Source organism: Artemia franciscana, chromosome 15, assembly GCF_032884065.1.
Source record: "Artemia franciscana chromosome 15, ASM3288406v1, whole genome shotgun sequence".
Lineage (NCBI taxonomy): Eukaryota > Metazoa > Arthropoda > Branchiopoda > Anostraca > Artemiidae > Artemia > Artemia franciscana.
In genome coordinates, this window is record NC_088877.1 from 35,324,882 (window position 1) to 35,344,824 (window position 19,943).

The window sequence follows — 19,943 nt, forward strand, 5'->3', positions numbered from 1 at the left end:
CAACCTTTAAGATCCCGACCTCAAAGACCAAAATCCTTGAAAGTCACAACCCTTCAACCTCTCTCTTCAGTACTTAGTTATTTCTGTTAATTAATAGTTAGTTAGATAGTAAAAAGTTAGATGGATTGTTAGTTATTTCTATTAATATTCTTTCGCTAGTCAATTCTATTGAGCACCTAGTATCTAATTATAATGTCTAGTTGTCGAGGCTAAAGTATTATTCTTGGGTTCTGATTCTGACCAAGTTAGTTTATTTCAAAAAAAAGAAAAGCTTTCTTTTAAGTGATTTATTTTGTAAGAAATAGTAATTAGTCATTAGTTATGGTGGCACAGTGAATGATAAGATATTTATTTCAAACATTACTATGACAAGCCCCGAATGGCTGAAGTCGTCTGGATTAAAAAAAAATTTTAAACAATACAAAAATTGAAAAACTGACATAGGATGCCAAAACGAAAGAAAAATCAGAATGAATAATCATTCGTTAGTTGATAATTAAACTCTGAAGTATCAGTTAAAAAGTAAAAAAGATATGAACTGGATGAACTAAACTAAAACAAAAATGAATGCATATAAAGAAATTCAACAGGGACATTTCAAAGGGGGGGGGGCAAACACAAAACCTGGGCAGAACCATATCCAATAATGAAAGAGAGAAACTGGTGGGATACTTTATTTATTTTTCTGTAATAAAAAGGACAAAGCTTATTTCATATCTGGAGGTAAAGTAGCGAATAGATGAAAAGACAGGTAAGGGTTCAGAATCAACGTGAGGTGGACGGTATCTTAGTGAGGAGTGAAGTTTGGGAAAAATGCTTTTTTTCTGCGAGGGTTTCTTATTACATTTTTTTTTTTTTTTTTTTTTTTTTTTTTTTGCAAAACGGAGGCACAACGTAACTCTCCTGTGCTCAAGTGTTTTCAATCTAGCTTTTCTTAGATAAAAGAGAGTATGGCACCTTGCCTTCTTTGAAAATTATTTGCAGGGTTTGGTTGGATTTAATTTTTTCTGATTCTTCGTGAGAGATGCCAGGGTGCCAAGCCGGACAAGTATATTCGAGAGGTGGGTGGACACAGAAAATATAAATCCTTAAGGAATGAACTGGAAGGACACCATCTATTGCAGGGCTAAAGAAGGGAAATAAGGCGCATTAGGTCTATGGATGCTATCTTCAACGTAGATATCCCACTTTGAATTGGAAGAAATTGTGACGCCTAGTAGTTTAAAGGGGCACATAGAAGTTTCAGGAATGATTAAAAATGGGGTGATGATTTTAGAAAACACATTGGCATTATCATGGATATAGATGGGTTTACTCTCATGTCGAAGTCCGAGGCGCGTCGTCTATATTATCATTGAGGATGTTCCAAGGGCTTCTTAAGCAGGTTTCAACATATAAGTAAAGGTATATGACACTTATATTGTGTCCAGTATTGATTTCTCGGGTTCCAATACTGACCAAGTTAGTTTATTTAGAAAAAGCTTTCTTTGAAGTGATTATATTTACTTTACTTCTTATATTTACTATCTTTAAAAAGTTATTGATTCTAATTACTGATTCTGTTAAATTGGTAATTAATTAGTTATTAGTTTTGGTAGCACAGTGGATGGTCTGCTTGGTAATACAAGCCCGGAGACCAATTCTCAGTGCCGCAGGGCTTGGTGACAGGCTGTAAAAAAGACCTAGTAACTAAAACACTGATTTAACGTTCCATGCGGCGTCAATGACCCTGAAAATTTTTTATTCCGACTTATTATTCCATATATCTGTCAAGTTATCTTTATATATATATATATATATATATATATATATATATATATATATAAATATATATGTACTATCAATGTATGTACTATCACTAATAACTCACCGCAGCACCAAGCTGCCAGAGGGCAACCCAGCTACGTATGCTCCTCCTCCGAGAGAGGCTTCGAAGAGAGGCTTTGAATCTATTCGAAGCCTCTCTTCACACTTCCGGGAAGTTCCTGATTCCCTTAAATCTTTCTTTGCGACATCTTGCCGCCCCAACCAAAGATGACCTGCTTTCCATTTAGACCTGGACGGTTGGTCGAAAAGGGCAAGCTTTGGCAATCTGTACCCTTTCGCCACCAGAACGTAGCCTAGCGGTCTCAACCTTTCTCTCATTATATCCTTAGAAAGCGGGATTGAACATCACTTTTCATTAGACATACTGTTTTGAATAGGGTTAGTCAGTTGGGTTACCAAAACAATCCGTAGGTAATTTCTCTGGAAACCATCTAGCAAATCTTACTCCGTCTTTCGTTTCGAGCGCCCATGCTTCAAAAACACACATACACATATATATATATATATATATATTATATTATATATATATATATATATTATATTATATTATATATATATATATATATATATATATATATATATATATATATATATATATATATATATATCTATATATATAAAAATAAGTTGTCTGTCTGTCTGTGGATGTGTGGATGGATGTGTCAGGTGACGTCACCTGAAAAAACTGGATCAGGTGACGTCAAAACTGAAAAAACTAAAAAAGGCAAAAACTACAAAAAAAACTAAAAACTAATAAAAAAAATAAAAAACTAAAAAACTAAAAAAACTATAAAGGTAAAAACCAATAAAAAACTAAAAAAAAAACTGAAAAAACTAAAAAAAGGCAAAAACTACAAAAAAAAACTAAAAACTAATAAAAAAAGTAAAAAAGCTAAAAAACTAAAAAAACTAAAAAAACTAAAAAAAGGTAAAAAACTAAAAAAAATAAAAAATAAAAAAAAACTAAAAAAAAGGAAAAAACTGAAAAATAAGCTAAAATAAAGGTAAAAACCAATAAAAAACTAAAAAAAAAAGGAAAAAACTAATAAATGACGACACTCAAAGAGAAAGCGACCAGGACAAAAGGAATGTTCGATTAGCAATCAACAAAGCACCGGGACACAGGGAGTATAAATGACGACCAGGACATAAGTAAAAAAAAAAAAACTATCTATATATATAAAAATAAGTTGTCTGTGGATCTGTGGATCGTGGATCAGGTGACGTCACCTGAAAAAACTGGATCAGGTGACGTCAAAACTGAAAAAACTAAAAAAAGGCAAAAACTACAAAAAAAACTAAAAACTAATAAAAAAAATAAAAAAGCTAAAAAACTAAAAAAACTAAAAAAAGGCAAAAACTACAAAAAAAACTAAAAACTAATAAAAAAGCTAAAAAACTAAAAAAACTAAAAAAAAGGCAAAAACTACAAAAAAACTAAAAACTAATAAAAAAAATAAAAAAGCTAAAAGACTAAAAAAACTAAAAAAACTAAAAAAAGGTAAAAAACTAAAAAAACTAAAAACTAAAAAAAAACTAAAAAAGGTAAAAACTAAAAGAACTAAAAAAGAAAAAAATAAATGACGACACTCAAAGAGAAAGCGACCAGGACAAAAGGAATGTTCGATTAGCAATCAACAAAGCACCGGGACACAGGGAGTATAAATGACGACCAGGACACAAGTAAAAAAAAAAATTAACAAAACTAAAAAGAAGGTAAAAACTACAAAAAAACTAAAAAGAAAAAAAAACTAAAAACTAATAAAAAAACTAAAAAATCTAAAAATCTAAATAAACTAAAAAAGAAAAAAAAAGGAAAAAAATAAAGGAGAAAAACAAAACTAAAAAACGAATGTATATACAGACCGGTACACCGGGATACAAATGACGACCGGGACACAGGGAATATAAATAACGACCGGGACACAGGGACACAACTACAACGGGGACACCGGGGGAAACAGGGGGATATAAATGACGACCGGGACAAAAAAACTAAAAAGAAATAAAAACTAAAAACTAATAAAAAAAACTAAAAAATCTAAAAATCTAAATAAGCTAAAAAAGAAAAAAAAAGGAAAAAAATAAAGGAGAAAAACAAAACTAAAAAACGAATGTATATACAGACCGGGACACCGGGATACAAATGATGACCGGGACCCGGGACACAGGGAATATAAATGACGACCGGGACACAGGGACACAACTACAACGGGGACACCGGGGGAAACAGGGGGATGTAAATGACGACCGGGACACCGGGACAGGGAATGGTCGATTAGCAATCACCATCAACAAAGCTCAAGGGCAATCATTAGAATCATGAGGTATAGATCTGAATACAGATTGTTTTCCCATGGACCATTATATGTTGCATGTTCAAGAGTCGGTAAACCTGACAATCTATTTATATGCAAAGACAATGGGACAGCAAAGAATGTTGTATATTCGCAAGTTTTACGTAGTTAAAACCATATATATATATATATATCTATATTCACAGGTGGGACATAGGGACACAACTACAATGGCGCGTAACTATTATGGCGCGTAACGACTTACGCGCGCGGGGGGGCTTGGGGGGGGCGCGAAGCGCCCCCACCAACTAGGTGTTGGGGTGGCGCGAAGCGCCACCCCAACAGCTAGTATATATATATATATATATATATATATATATATATATATATATATATATATATATATATATATATATATATATATATATATATATATATATATATATATATATATATATATATATATATATATATATATATATATATATATATATATATATATATATATATATATATAATATTTGGGATCTTCTTCAAACCCAAAGAACTATTATCTCTCTGTTACAGCTAAGAACTTCAAAAATAGCGAGTGAGAAAGTGGCAGAAACGCGATTCAAAAAGGAATCAAACTTTGGTTAGAAACCAAAAAAATCAAAGACGCCGTAATGGATTTTTCGTATATCTTGGAATATTGCTAAATTTTCAGTGGTAGCCTTACAACTAACATGCATTTGAATAACGGTGATTGTTGTCAAATTGGAGTATGTAAATGTGGTATATGTGAGTAATTTATGCTTACAAACTACAAAGGTTCTTACTCACTCTTCATAGTTAAAAAAGAAAAATTATGTAGTTGGCCCAAAATAACCAAACGGTGACTGTTTAACGTTTTTATTTGGTTTGGAGGAAGGAAACGGGTTCTCTTATCAATAAAAAAAGAATAGTTTTCTATATTTCCATGCTTCATTTATTAATTTTATCCAGTTTTATTTAGACTGAATAAAACTAAATCAACCCCCTCTTCTTTCTTACCTGCCTCAGTGCATACTTGTTGGATGAGAATAACAAAGTTTAGAATAATAGGAAGATAAGTCTGCGAACCAAGATTTGAGCATTTGAAGCTAGAGTGATGACAGTGGTCAAGTATTTTTTGTGGGTGTTTCAAAGGCAATTTAATTCTATTCGTTGAATTTTTTCAATAGAAATTGTTTAAAGATGGGTGTAGGTACTACTTTGACTGACCATTTGTCAAACAACCATCTGTACCAAAAAATTTGGCTGGATCTCACTTCCTAGGGCTATTATGAAAGAAATAGTGAGGTAGCTAGTACTTATTTTATGGAAGAACGTCCAAGATTGTGCTTTTTGGCCTAGCGAAAAGTAGGTCTTCCCCAAATGAGGTTGGAGGAGTTCATAAGGTACTATTTAAATGAAATCAGAACTTCATGGCAGGAGGTGAAGAGTGAAGCTCTTAATAGGACGGGGTGGAAAAGGAGCGTACCCAGCTCTATTGACCTCATACGGACTGGTGCTGTGTTGAATTGTTGGTAGTAGTAGCGATGGTAGTATCTAGAGTCGAATCTCGAGGAAGGCACAGGTTATGGATAGCGCGGAAAGGGTTCTAATTTTTGTATTGAATTGAGATATTTAGTTAATATGGTTTGATTTTTTGCTGCAAAATGGCAGTATTAGCTTCAGATTTGTTGTCAACAAGCTATTTCATCAATAAACCGCAATGGATTAGTGACATTCCTATGAGTTATTCTAGTGTGAACTTTATTATTTATTTGGTTCGGTGAAAAGGAGGGATTTTTTATGAGCGAAAACCATGTTTTTAGTATCTCCTTTTGATAAGTGTTTTATATTCCTGATCTTTGTTTATTAATTTTGTCCCTTTTTCAGACTTTAAATAAAATCCCTCAGAAAGATGATGGCTTGGCTTTAAGACAGTACTTACAGACTTTCAATGATTGTGCTACACCTGTTGTTAAGCTTCAGAAACAAAGGCGAGACCTGCTTAAGAAAATTACTGAACAGGTGAATTTGTACTTATTTATCACAAATTTATCCGCCCTTCACTGTTCTTTGAATCCTGTGCTAGCGTATTAACTCTTTATCCTTGCTTCTGGACAATCGTGTACGGATACATCCTCATTCAATTGTAAGTTTGTTTTGTACATTAGTACCAATGAAAAAGGAAGTTCTTCCTCTTTTAGATTCTGTTTTTACTACTAAAAGTAATCACAACTTAAAAGTAATCTTATGTCAGTTTTTGTGTGACAAAAAGAACTCATCAATATCTGGTGCTATACATTTGGCAAGCATTATTTGACCACGGGTATGGCTCCTCGTTTATGGTAATTCAAAAGGCCTTATGTGATATACCATGTGAAATTAGTATACATAGCATGCATTGTTAGACTTAGGATGCTCTGCCAATTGGTTCTGCAGTGAAGTCCAGCCTGCGACCCGTTGATCATTTTCACTCCAATTAATATGATTTAGCAGAATTGCTGAAAATTAAAAATACTAACATTTACGAATATTTACTTATCTCATTTTTTTTTTTTTTTTTTTTTTTTTTTTATGCCGCACTTAAACAGCCTTCGTACACCATACACCACCAGTATGGCACACGTATGGCTTTCACGTATGGCACAATCACGCCAGTGCTAATTGAGAGCTGGTAATGAGTTGGTGCGCGCAGCTCTGTGACTGCTAACCTTTCTTCGTACGGTTTCTTAAAAGCGGGGTCCACACACTTAATCTTAGTGTCAATGAAAAGATGAAAATAATGGTTTTTACATTTAAATTTAATAGGTTCTGCGGCGTGTTGAATTATCTCAAGTGTCAATGCGACTCTCTATAATAAAAGATTGGTCCCGTGTCTTATTTAGTTTTCAAGATATTAGAAGGTTCTGTTTTTTCTTAAATGCGTAGTATTCCCTTTTTGCATTCGTAGAAATTGTTTTAAAATGGAACTTGTGGTATAAAGACTGCTTTTACTCTCTCTACAAATACAGATTGTTGAACGATAATGGAATTGTTTTGCTGTTTTACATGTTTCACCTGGTATCTAAGTTTCAAATATCTCATTGGATATTGTATAGGTATTAAGTTTTTGGTATTTTAATTTTTCATAGTTCAAATAAGCCCAACTTATTTAGTAGAGTGTTTGGCTCATTAAAAGTGTCTATTAAAATAATTTTGGTAAATTTATAGTATAGGACAGAGATCAGAGAGAAAAAGATAGGGCATTTGATTCCCATTGAATGTTCTTTTTGAGTGTAATAATCACTGCCGTCATAATTACGTCCCAGGCCTCCTCTCTTAATGGGTCCTGCATTAGGCTACATAAAAAAGCTTAAGGTTTTTCTGGTTTTGCTTTTTTATTCTTGTTTCTCACCAGCAATTTGTTTATAATGCTAAATTAAGCCAATTTGAATATGCAAAAAAAAACCCAGCAAACTTAAGTGTGAATCCTAAGGCTATGTCTAGCTCAACTAGGTAAAAGAGGGTGGTACGCTATTTTGACGGCAAAGACTATTACTTTTGGAAAGAGCAGTGAATGGGGAATCCAATGGTGCGTACTTTTTCTACCTGACTTCTGTCCAATTTACCGAAACGAGTACTTTATTAATAATAGTCAACAGAATATTTTTTGGCTTCTGTTAAGTATTATTAATAATAGTCAACAGAAGTCTACAGCATATTTTTGGGTTTTTTCATTGCCCTGTATATATTTGTGTCTTAAAACATAAATTAATGCATGAATTTAGTTGAACTTACTCAGAACGTATAGTAATGATTTAAAAATACCAAGAACGAGTTGAATTAGTAAGAAATCCGTAATGAATCTATATTAGTAAGGGCCAGGTGTGTTAGTAGTGATCATTGGTGATGTTTGAACAGATACCTAAAGCGGCAACCTTTCTTATAAAGGGGTAAGAAATGCGTGATGAATCGATATTAATAAGGACCAGATGTGTTGGTAGTGATCATTGGTGATGTCTGGACAGGTGCCCAAAGCGGCAGTCTAAATACCATCATGGTGGCTGACAAAAATGCAATGTAATGCTCAAGCGGTGTCTAAAGAACCATAGGGTTTCAATGTATTCTTGTAATTTTTTCCAAAAAGTCATTTCATATGGAAAGGGTAGTTGTATAAACTTCGAAGGGGGTTCATTTGGTCGAAAATTGATAAATTTTAGTGCCTTTTTTAAGAGTGAAAGCTATTAGGGACAATCCCCTCCCTTCCCACGCCTCTTCCCAAAAGACATCTTTGAGACACTCATTTTGTTCAATATTGTCCAAAAGTCAAAAACCATGCCTCCGTGGCTGACATAACCCTCATAGCTCCCGGGGCAAATACTATAAGTTTTGTACGTTAGACATTGTTAACATATAAATATTTTGTTTGGAAACAAGAGGGCATGTTTGATTCTGGTCTCCAAAAAGGCTTACTGTATTAAGTTGAGACTTTTGGGGTATGTGAGGAGGATGCTGAAAAGTAGTAAAAGCGCAACCAGCCCCCTTCCCAAGCCTAATTTAGCTACCCCTCCACCAAAGACATCCGATCAAAATTTTGAAATTGCCATCTTGTTTAAAATACTCTAAAGGTTAAATAACTGTGCCTCAGGGGATGACATGACAGCCCTTGGGCTAAGGGTTTTAAGTTATGCTCTTTGCCCATTGTTCATATATAAGGTTGGTTATTGGGAAAATGAGGCAAATTTGATGCTGGGTCTAAATTTAGGTTTTGGGTATTAATGGGAAACTTTCGTAAAATGTTGAGGAGGATCTCGAGCAGGATGTGAGCAATATCTAAGGAATGGCTGAGTGTATTAAGTCGAAAATTTCATGGTATGTCGAGGGGGGTGTTGAAAAGTGATCAGAGAGCAACCAGTCCCCTCTTTCTCTTTTAGATGCCCCCTAACACTGATAGTAATTTTAAAAAAAACTTTTTTTTTCAAGGTGGTCTGAAGATTTAAAAACTTTGCCTCTGGGGATGCTATATCCTTACGGCCCTCAGGGTAAGGGATGTAAATTGTGCAATTTCTCAATTTTGTACGTGTAGGATTTATCACGAGAAAAGGGGGCATGTTTCATCCTGGGTATGTCCGAAAAGGCTAAAGGTATTGAGGTAAAAATTTTGGGGAATGTCTAGGGTATGTTGGGCTAAATCAAAAGACACTATGTGCATCCAGATTATCAAAAAGACATATCACCAGTATCTTAAGAACGGGAAAGGGTATTAACTTGAAACTTTCACTAGTTTCTATTGCAGCTACTACTGTGAATGCAACTGCAACTGAGATTACTTGCGACCGCGACTGCTTGTGACTACAACTACTTGCAACTACGACCACTCGCGACTCTGACTACTTTTACTTGCGACAACTTTCAGTAAATTCCTAGGGAGATATGGAACAAAATCAAAACACACCGTGTCAAAATTCACTTCTTTATTGCCAAAAAATATGTGTGATCTAATTTGCGATCTACAATTGTCTTGTAACTGCTTAATTTAAGGGAAATATCATATCATGGAAGCTATAATGTGCTCTAGTTTAAAAGTTGTGACCCATATAGATCGTTTTCTTAGGTCATAAATTCCCAGGTTTCTGTTTTCAAAAAAAAACATAAAGGCGATTTTTAGAAAAAGACATACATATATACATACACAATTATAGCTCGTTTAAAGAGAGTAGATAGATAGATATATATCAAATTCTTTTTTCATGACAGTTTTTTTTTCATTTCAGATTGTTGGGAAGCATTCAGGTCAGCTCCACAAACGAGAAGTACATATGAGCACACTACCTCCTTTAGGCAAAGGTCAGAGAAGGGTAGCGCCGCCAATTTCAGATGAAGAAATCCCTGATTTATGTAATCTCTTCTGCTTAGAGGAAACAGCTGCTTAATGTGCAAGGAGTTTTTGAACCAATCTTGTTTTTTTTAGTTTTTATTTTTTAGGCACTAAATTTTCGTTTAGACATTGCTTAGGAATACCTTTGAGTGTATTGTTTTTAATCAGACATACTTTCAAGTCTCCATAGTTACTTCGCTTTATTGTTTCTACTTTACAAAGTTTATCGGTTCCTGTCAAAACTTAGCATTAGAGTTTGGTCAGTCAAAACCATAGGAAACTGGTTAAAGAGTAAACTCAAATTTATCTCTTAGAAAAATAACCAGCCTTGTAGTATTACCCCCGCCCCAAATCCTAAGAATGATTTGAAATCTCAAAAATATGTTTTAGAGGATCTTTCAATGATATTATAGAGGATGGAAAATAAAATTAAAAAAGGAATTTAAATTTGTTTCAAAGAAAAAACACCTCAGGCATGTAGCATTGCCCAACGAAACCATAAAAATGTTCGCAAAGCTTCTTTTAAAATGTTAATTGTATTTCTTTTTGTTTTTACTTTTTAATTTTCATTGGACTTAAGATAAAAGAACTAACTTTGCTATTGAACAAAGTGCAAAAAAGTTTGTTCACTTTTTTTCTGCAAGTCTATAATCTGCATAGTACCCTATCTCGAATTATTTTAAAGTAAATACAAATTGTTTATAATACGAAAGAATCTACTTCCTTTCAGAAAATTCAAAGAACTATTTTTTCCATAAGGATGTAACAGATATAACTTTTTATATTCAGTTCTCAGCAAGTCCATGGTCTATATACTGACCTAGCCTCAATTATGTTATAGATAATTAAACATAGATTTTAAAAAAAATTGAAAGAATGTGTTTGCATTCGGAAAATGTAAAAGACTAATTTTGCTAAAAGGGCGCAACAGGTTTAATTGTTTGTATTTTACTTCGTTGCAATTCTATGTTCAGCATGCTAGCGTTTTTATTGTGTCTAAAATCTAGTTTTAAAAATGGAAGAATTTACTTACTTTGAGAAAATTTCAGGCTGCATCCAAATACTTTATTAAACCCAAGTTTTAATAAAATGAATTTAAGCTCCTTTTGAAATTTTGGCATTCTACTTGGTGACACGCAAGGTCGTATCCAGAACAGGGGGGGGGGTACTGGGTTTGACCCCCCCCCCCCCCGGAACAAAATCCTGGATACTCCTTTAGTGACGCAAATGGCGTCACCAAAGTACATTTTTAGTACATATTGAACCTATTTTTTAATTTCACTTTCGCTTTCAGTTTGCTATCAAGTTGGGATCAGTGACTTATGGGCGGAATGATTAGAAGCTCTAATTCACAAAATAGGGGGGGGGATTATATGATGGTAAAAATTGACTTTTCGAGCTCTTGAGCATATCTTTAGTTGTTGTTTTTTTTTTTCAATGTCCATATTTTTTTGTTACACAGTGAGGTCATTAAATTTTTGACAAAAACCTTGGTCATTGTTTGTCTTTAGGTTGTTAAAAAACTTGATAATATCAGTTGGAGGAAAAAAACATCTTTTTCAGTGCATCTATGAACTAAAATTTATTCAGTACCGTTTATGGACTAAAAATGTTTTTCTTGTATTTGCCGAGATATGTATTATCTGCTGTAGTGGTCTGTTAATCAATGATTTTCTTACACTACAACAGTCAACCAAATGCTGCGTTGTTTTTTTTTTTTTTCAAAGTTTTTACCAAGAACTTCTTAGGCTTCTCACAGAAAACGAATGTTATATTGCCTACCATGGCCCTCTCTTGGACACATAAACTGAATAAGTGGTCGTCTAATTGCAAACAGCCAAAATAACTGATCAAGTGGATCAAATCAAGCTTGGTAGCTATTGAACTCAGAATTTATTTGAACTACAAGTTTGCAGTCCAAAGTAGAACAAAGGAATTTTTATGTCATACTTTTCAAATTCCATTCGGTTTCAATTGGTGTATAATTTTAGCCTGTTATTGTTTGAAACTCCTTGTACTTGTCATAGAAAAGCAAATTATCTGCCATGGCTCTGTTACAGTCGCGTAAGCGGAGCGAGAGGCTTCCTGATGACAAGCAGCCTAAAAGGCTCAATAATTAAAATTAATTAATTTGGTTGTAGAAACCCGAACTTGTTGAATTTGTAAATTTAAATTACTGAAATACCAAACTGAATTTTCGAGTCATATTATTCAAATTCCACACTGGAGTCAGATTCCAAACTATAATTTTAATTGGAGGTACAGTAATTGTTACTTACCTTCAGGTACCTTTATCTCGAAGGATACTTCGAGATGAACATACGAGTTGAACATATACAGCATGTATGCAGGGGCGTATCCAGGACTTCTGTTTGAGGAGGCTATTTTTCCGAGGGAGGGGGCTTACAAAAAATCTTTACAAAACGCATCAATAATTTATTTTATATGCATTTTTGTCAATATTTTACGAGTCAGGCAGAGATTTAAGGGGTGGGGGTTCAAACCCAGTAGCCCCTCTCCCCTGGATACGGCCTTGTACTTATGTTGAACTCTTTAGGTCGGTTGTTCCATATTGTTCTACAAAATTATATTTTCAGATTACTTATTCTTATTTCTCTTCATTACAAATTTTCCGTGTCAATAAATGATTAAATTTCAAACACTTTTTTGGGACTTAGTGTACTCAAAAATTTGTGAGTTAAAAACTAACGATAATCATATGTTGTGGTTTTTGGACATCCTATTTGGACCTCGAAAGACAAGTTGTCTTACTGCTTGAAAACTCATTCAGAGAAAAACGCAATTAAAGACTCAATAGAACGCTCAATAGGCCAGTTAATAAATTCATATTAGCTTAATTTTTTCTTTGGTTGTTAATAATGGTGAAAATATATAAGCGGGATTGGATGATTTCACTCTCAGGATTTATAATTAACTGTGGATTAAGATAAAACTGAATTTTCTGTTTATGCACAACAAAAAGTTTTATAGTCTCCAGGTACAGTGAGCGGAAAAAAATTCCTAAATGGCAGATCTCCATTCTTGTTTTTATGTAGTAGGATGATTTCATTCTCAGATCGCGATCCTGTACTTATTCACCCGTTCAGAGACTCTAATCCAAATGAAACAAGACAATGAGAGTGACTGACTCCGGTATATGGACGACTGTTGAATATTTGTCAGTTCAGAAGCATCATGTTTATCAAGGGTGTATGGTATTAGAAAGTGAGCACTCGGAAGCTAGACACCTCTCTAAGTGTGATATTCTCTATCATTTTTTTTCATAATTTTGGTGCTATTAGTGATATGCACTGACGCTATTATTCTAGTGATTTTCTAGAAAAAAAAATGAATCGGTCCTCCCATTCCCCTCTTTTGTAAACCCAACGTTGAAGTGTATTACCCTAACTTATTCCTTTCTATTTAAATATGGGAAATACAGAAATAGAAAAAACAGTAAGGGATACTCTTGTGAGACAATAAGTTCTAGTTAGATACCCAGTGTCTGGAAGCAAGTAGTGCAGTCTCTTCTGGTTAACTTCACTGAATCTGATAGTATGGTTTTCATTAAGATCGCTTGACCTTTTTGAAAACAAGACAGATTCTCTCGGGCACGAAGGTTTTGATGGGTAACATCTTCTTGATGCTTCAATTAACAAGAAGCTGCCTTAAAGAAGCTGTTCTAAGTTGTGACTGTTGATTTGGTGCCTCTTGAAGGGTGGGGAGACTAACTCGGAGGTGAAGAACGTTATGCACAGTAAAACCCGACGATAAACAATGCCTCTTGTGAATTTTCAAAGACCTAACCCGGTCTGTATTGTAATTATATATCATAGAAAGGAAAAAGCCTTCGGCTTTTTATTATCGTGATATAGTAAAGAAAGAACCCCAGTCACAACTGACGTAATCGTATGATTTTACTATAACGTAATAATGGTTATAAGCCACGATTATAACGTTGTCAATCATCTTGTATGAGAAGATGTAGTTTTCTGTGGAAAAACTTGTTATTTTTTAAACATTATGTTTTTTTAATTTCAAAAGCGAGTAGCAATTTCTTGTAAAATGAGCCCTTGAACAGCTCTCTATGATATTCCAATATCCCGCTAGCAACCGAGGAAAAATAGAGAACACATCATGTCTACAATGCAAAAAAAAAGATTTCCCTTGTTGTTCAAAGAACACCCCTTTAAATTTTCAAATAATTTTTTTTCAAATTTAACTGTGTCTTTTTGGTTGAATTTGTTTTCAAAATGGTACTGTGCAATTAAGACTAATTTAGATGGTTACTATTCCTGAATCAGTTAGAAGTGGCAATTTTTCTATCATGTCATATTTTTAAGACACGATTTCTCCATTTTTGATTACTACAGGACGAGGTTCGTATTTTACGAGATCGCAGCTACCGCTGCAACAACGAACAAAACAAATTAAATTTTGACTCACTTTTTTTGACGAGCTTTAATCAAACAGTATTGAAACTTTTGAAGAAATGAGCTACTGCTATCGATGAAAAATAAAAATACTGTATGTGTATTTTCAAATTTGAGATTCAATTTTATTATCAAGAATTAATTGAAATATTACATACAGCAAATTCTGAACTTTTACAAAAGTATTTAGGACACTTTCTTGCACAATATAATGGTTTTAAGCGAAGGGTAGGGGGCTCAGCGCCAGGGTCAATGCTTTCTCTCTGCCAAACCAATGTGCATGTCTTGTTTTTCACTCGGACGTTGAGCCTTCGTCTAGACTCTCAACATGCCTATGCGTAAAATGTTGCTATACATAGCAGAATTTAAAACGGTCGAAGTCCATTGTATTAATTTCTAGAGATTTCTGTAAATAATATCTTTCCAAAATCTTCTGGAACAGTAATCCAGTAATTTCTCGCAAAGAGAATACCCTTTATATTCAATCCCAAGACACTAAAAGGAAGTTTTGTATTTGGAGTCAGGTTTTTTTCCCATGGTTGTCGGGTAAACACTGGCACTACCGGGTAAGAAATATTCAAAATCGCCAAAAAGGCTGTTTTTTTAAATTTTGTTTGTTCCAAAATCTTAATAAAGGTATAGGTATTTTTGAGGTGCTCTACATTAGGTTAAATATTAAACCTAGGACATAAGCAATATCAAAACTTTTGATGAAACGAGCTACTGCTGCCGATACAAAACAACCAATTAAAGTCCACTTGGTGGAAGTGATGATAAACTTTAGAGCCATGGATAATTGCAGTAAAGCCAAGAAAGATAGTCTCAGTGAGAGGCAAAGCTGGCATAACCCTTTTTCAGAATCGTATAAAAATTATGTCATGTCACTTATTGATGGATATTGTATCATCCATCCTAGGGCGGAACTAAGGTAAATCAGCTTCATATGTGAGCAGTAGATATTTTTATGCAGATGGTATAATTATTGTAATGAATTGATTCTAATTAATATTTAGATTAATATAACACTAATTAATATTAATATTTAGTAATTAATATATGTTAATTGATGATATTTGTGAAACATTCAAAATAGTTGGACATGCCAGCTTCAACAAACTACAGAAATGAATTCCTATCATTAATCGCCAATCTTGCAACTAGTAACCTAAGCAAATTCCTAAAACCTAAAGATTTTGATTCAAAGTGTGCTTAATAGCTAATAAATAGGCTACCCAAAGACTTTAAAACCCAGCAGATATATTTATTGTTCTTTTGTATATATGGTAATATTTGCAAAGTTAAAAGTGTTTAACAATTTTCCCCCAGGATCGTGCTAGTAAAGCCAAGGGATGACCCTTCCCGGATGGATTATCTTTGGATTGGTGCCTGTTTCAGTGTCACACTTGACTTTTTTTTCTTTTTTTGTGATTTTTATTTTTATAGTTGATGGCCCATAAGCTACCACTGGATTTTGTCTAAAGATTCAGCAGGAAAATTGTAGAAATTAGTCCCATTCCCTGAAAATTAGTCCTCCCATGTAGGAAGGTACATCCAGTTCTAAATAACTGGGAAGGGACGAATGTGTTATGGTGGAAAAAAAAAGCGAAATAAAATAGCGCAACAGACCGACCAGACTTGTTCTAGGCCTTTTATAAGCACCTAACGTCGTCCTGGCTGAGTGGTTGGCGCGCTGGTGTTGGAATTATGTGTCCAAGGGGCGCGGTTTCAATCCCGGTTGTGACCAGTTATTTAGTTTGGGACGGGGGTCAGTGGCGTGACTCTGTAAGCTCAGCCAGAGTCCACCCAGCTCTAAATTGGTACCTGGAGAAATCTGGGGAAGGTAAGAAGGAAGGATGTGTGAAAGCACGGGATGGTTGGCCCCCAACATCCATTGCACTTCCTGGCTGAAGGGCCGTGAAACAGAGATCAGCACCGTCGGTTTAGACCTTAAGGGTCTAGTGCCGTCTTACTTACTTACTTTACTTTATAAGCACCTAATGTTAAGCTTCTGGAATAACTCCAGAGGATTATCATCGATTTCTGCGTTCGCAGCTTATCCTCGTGTGTGGACCACCTACTGATTCTATGTGGTGACCTTGTTTCTTACAAAAAATACAGAAACCCTGATTACTGGATATGGAAGTATTGGCTTATGAGTCAAAAACAAAGCAGGGAACATATAAAGGAGACAGAAGGAGAAAAAACATTTCCTGGCAAATATAATTATCTACGAAGAACATACAGATTACATTAGAAGCTCTCCTTTACTGGCAATTGATTATATTATTTAAAGTTATCAATCATGTTAAAACAACCTTGTCTCTTAAGCTCAGCCTGGACAGGAAAATTCTAGCAAAGCATTATGCAGCAGTTGCCCTACTACACTTTATGTGTTGTTATTATAATCTGATAGTCTAAAATTTGGGTCTGTTTACTACGAATATTTGAAGTATCCGCTTACGTATCCTCTCTGGTGTATTCATTTGAAATTCTAAACAGTGGGGGTCTGGATATACATCACGCCCTCTACTGAAAGAAGTGTGACTACTTCTGGGAACCTGGAAAATTTTGAAAATAATTCTGAAATGCACAAGCATAGTTTCTGTTGAATACCCTTAATCATATGCATTGCATTTTCTGCTCGTTTAAGTTTTGCTCATTACCCTTATTTAAAAAATTCTTTAAACAAATTTAACTCGAAACGGAAGTGATCCTAGTGTTCTCGCATTTGGTGGCTCAACTATTTCCAGAACCTAGCTTAACACATTGTTTAAATGTGTCATTTTTTCTCTGTTTCCTAGCCTCGTTTATTATCAGGAAACCAGAAGACAATAAACATTGTATATAAATAGGAAAATGGTTAATATTCCCATTTATGTTTTTTTGAAAACAAAGATCCTAGTAGCACTTTTTCACGTAAACCCCGTACATATTACTTGTAAATGTATATGCAAATATTTTTCCCTAAATTATTTAATTATCATTATGTCTCTCTTTGATAGACTTTCCGTTCAAAGACAGTTGGGCTGTAAACCATACTTTTCATGGTTCTGAAACTGTGAGCCTAGTAGGTATTTAAAGCGTTATAACGATACGTAAGTACTTAGATAAAACACAATAAGGTAAGGATCCTCCAGGGCCATTGCTGGTACATAGGGCGTTGAATCGACGCTTTGGTTGCTTGGTCGGACGACCTGCTTTTCGTGTGGCCCAAGATAGTTGGCCGATAAGGACAATCTTTGGTAATCTGTTATTCTTCATCCGCAGAATATGCCCTCTGCATCTCAACCTTTCTCTTATTGTAGCTTTAGAAAACGGGATTGAACCGAAGTTCATCCTGTAGATGACCAGCGCTGGTCCCCTCCCTGAACTCTCCGTGTATTTTACAGTACAAATAGTATAGCCATTTGGCAATCGCAGGTGTTTTAAGTGAGACTTGTCTTTCAAAATGTCTGAAGTGATAATTTTATTTGAAAGAAAATATTTAAGAATGTGCCATTGTTAAAAGAAATTTACTTTTCACACTTACTCGTATGCTAGAGCATTCAGGAAAATAGTCTTTCTGATTAAAATGACTACCACATTTTGGCAGGGCACTTTTTTCACCATGATGGGCTGTGGGGACAAAAAATGGCACGGAAGAAGGCTTGGTGGTCCTATAAAACTATTGATTTTATTTTAAAAACTTTTTTTTTAATTATGAAAAGGTTTGTAAATACATCAATTTCCTTTAAAATGAATCATCAAACAGCTCTCTATGATGTTCCAGTGCCCTGCTTGCTGTAGAAAAAAAGATGCCGTCGATGCAGAATATTGTAGTTCAATCAAATTATCTTGTTTTTTCAAGGCAACAGATTTTCCTAGTATTTCAAGCCAAGGGACGGTAAATTTCCTATATAGGGGTTTCGGACAAGGCGGCTCTAATACTGTATTTTTTGTTTGGATCTGACACTATTTTCAGGAGTAATGGGGTATTATATTTTTTACTTTTGGACGTGATCGTCTCTTACTAGTTGCTTGCTACCGCTCTAATCCGTATTTTCTTTTTGAAAATGCGTCAGACCCTAAGATTTCCATTTGAATGAAACCCTTCTCCCCCATCGAAAATACCTTATGAAGAGAAAACGTCCGAATAAGATATAAAAGTTCGAAGATATGATTTCGTAATTAGCGGTTTAAAGATTTTGATTGTGCAATTTTCATCAAGATGGGACAATTCTTGACGGTGTTTTTTTCCTTTTCTGAAATTACAAAAAAATATTTATGCTATAACTTCAAGGTCACGACCTTTAAAGAGTAAGAAATCTTTAAAATTTTGGTCCTGAAGACGCCTAATCGTATCAACAAAAGTATTGGAAAATCGCAGTCTAAAACTAAATTTATCCCACAATCCCCCCCTCCCCGCCAGAAAATCTTTTGAAACCCTTCTTCACTCTAAGGGTCGGGCTGGTAGATGCCCATGCTTAACAATACGAGACGAAATCATGCAATAGGGGTTCTCATCAGAACTTCCGTTCTTATTCAACTTCACTTTCTTTATTCCATTTTTATTCAACTTGGAGTTTGAACCGTACTTTCTTTTAATTTTGTAATGCACAGAATAGTGGCACATTCTTGGACCTTACTCTTCAGGACATCTAAAACAACTAGAAAACTTAAAGAAATATATTTTTTTAAGCGTATAGAAATATTGATTCAGTTTTATAGCATAAAGACTGAAGATTACCTTGATGTTTGTATAGTTTTACACAAGAGCTTCATTAAGTAATGGCATAGGTTACTCTTACTTACAGGGTCGCTCTTCCCTCTTAGCACGAACTATTTGATTATTCACGTTTTTACATAAGATATTTCTTATGCTTCTGAGCGGGTTTACTACAACGATATTCAAAACGATGGCCTTGAAAATGCTACATTACTTCTCTGTGTCTGGGGGCTTCACCTCCGAAATTTTGGTTACCATGGTAAGTAACATCAGCATCTAACACGCAAATGATAACTCCTAACATTAATTATGCAGCTTTCAATTCAGCTTGTCAGACTAGAAGCAGAAACAAGTTCAAATCCTTCAACAGTTGAAACTTGAAAACTTGTAGATTAGCTAGCTAATAGATTAGTCTCTCAACCGCCATCAAACAACCATTCTTAGTTAAAAGTCTGACTGGCCACACCCTCACGAAGACCACTGAACATGAAGTATACATCGGTATACTTCAGAGCCTTGGATACAAGGAGCTGCTACATCACATATAAACTGCAGTAACCTCTAATAGATCGACACTCCACATTAAGACGGAGAAGAAGCAGGGGGGCTAAAATAGTTTCTATTGAATGACCGTAACAACACAAGAAAAAGAATTCAAGTATTCCGATGCAGTGCTGTCAATTAATAAGAGAACATGGAGCTCAAGCATTTACACAGAACTTTGCTCCATGGAGGAGGGGGCTTGTATTTTAGTAACCGCTAATAGATTAATACTACACAGTGAGACGGAGGAACGGAAGAGGGCTAAATAT

At 34.6% G+C, this 19,943-nt stretch overlaps 1 protein-coding gene across 3 annotated transcripts in view; it reads left to right on the forward strand.

The window, feature by feature from the left end:
* LOC136036405 (exportin-5-like) overlaps positions 1-11,486 on the forward strand; it is a 70,406-nt gene extending 58,920 nt beyond the window's left edge. For 2 of the 3 annotated variants that reach the window (XM_065718614.1, XM_065718616.1), the window contains 2 exons: positions 6,027-6,161; positions 9,890-10,178. In XM_065718614.1, the coding sequence (XP_065574686.1) occupies positions 6,027-6,161; positions 9,890-10,048 (294 nt within the window). In that variant the 3' untranslated portion in view covers positions 10,049-10,178. Of the gene's footprint in view, positions 1-6,026; positions 6,162-9,889 lie in introns of all 3 variants that reach the window. The other variant, XM_065718613.1, reaches the window with a different exon arrangement.
* Positions 11,487-19,943: the final 8,457 nt, after the last annotated feature.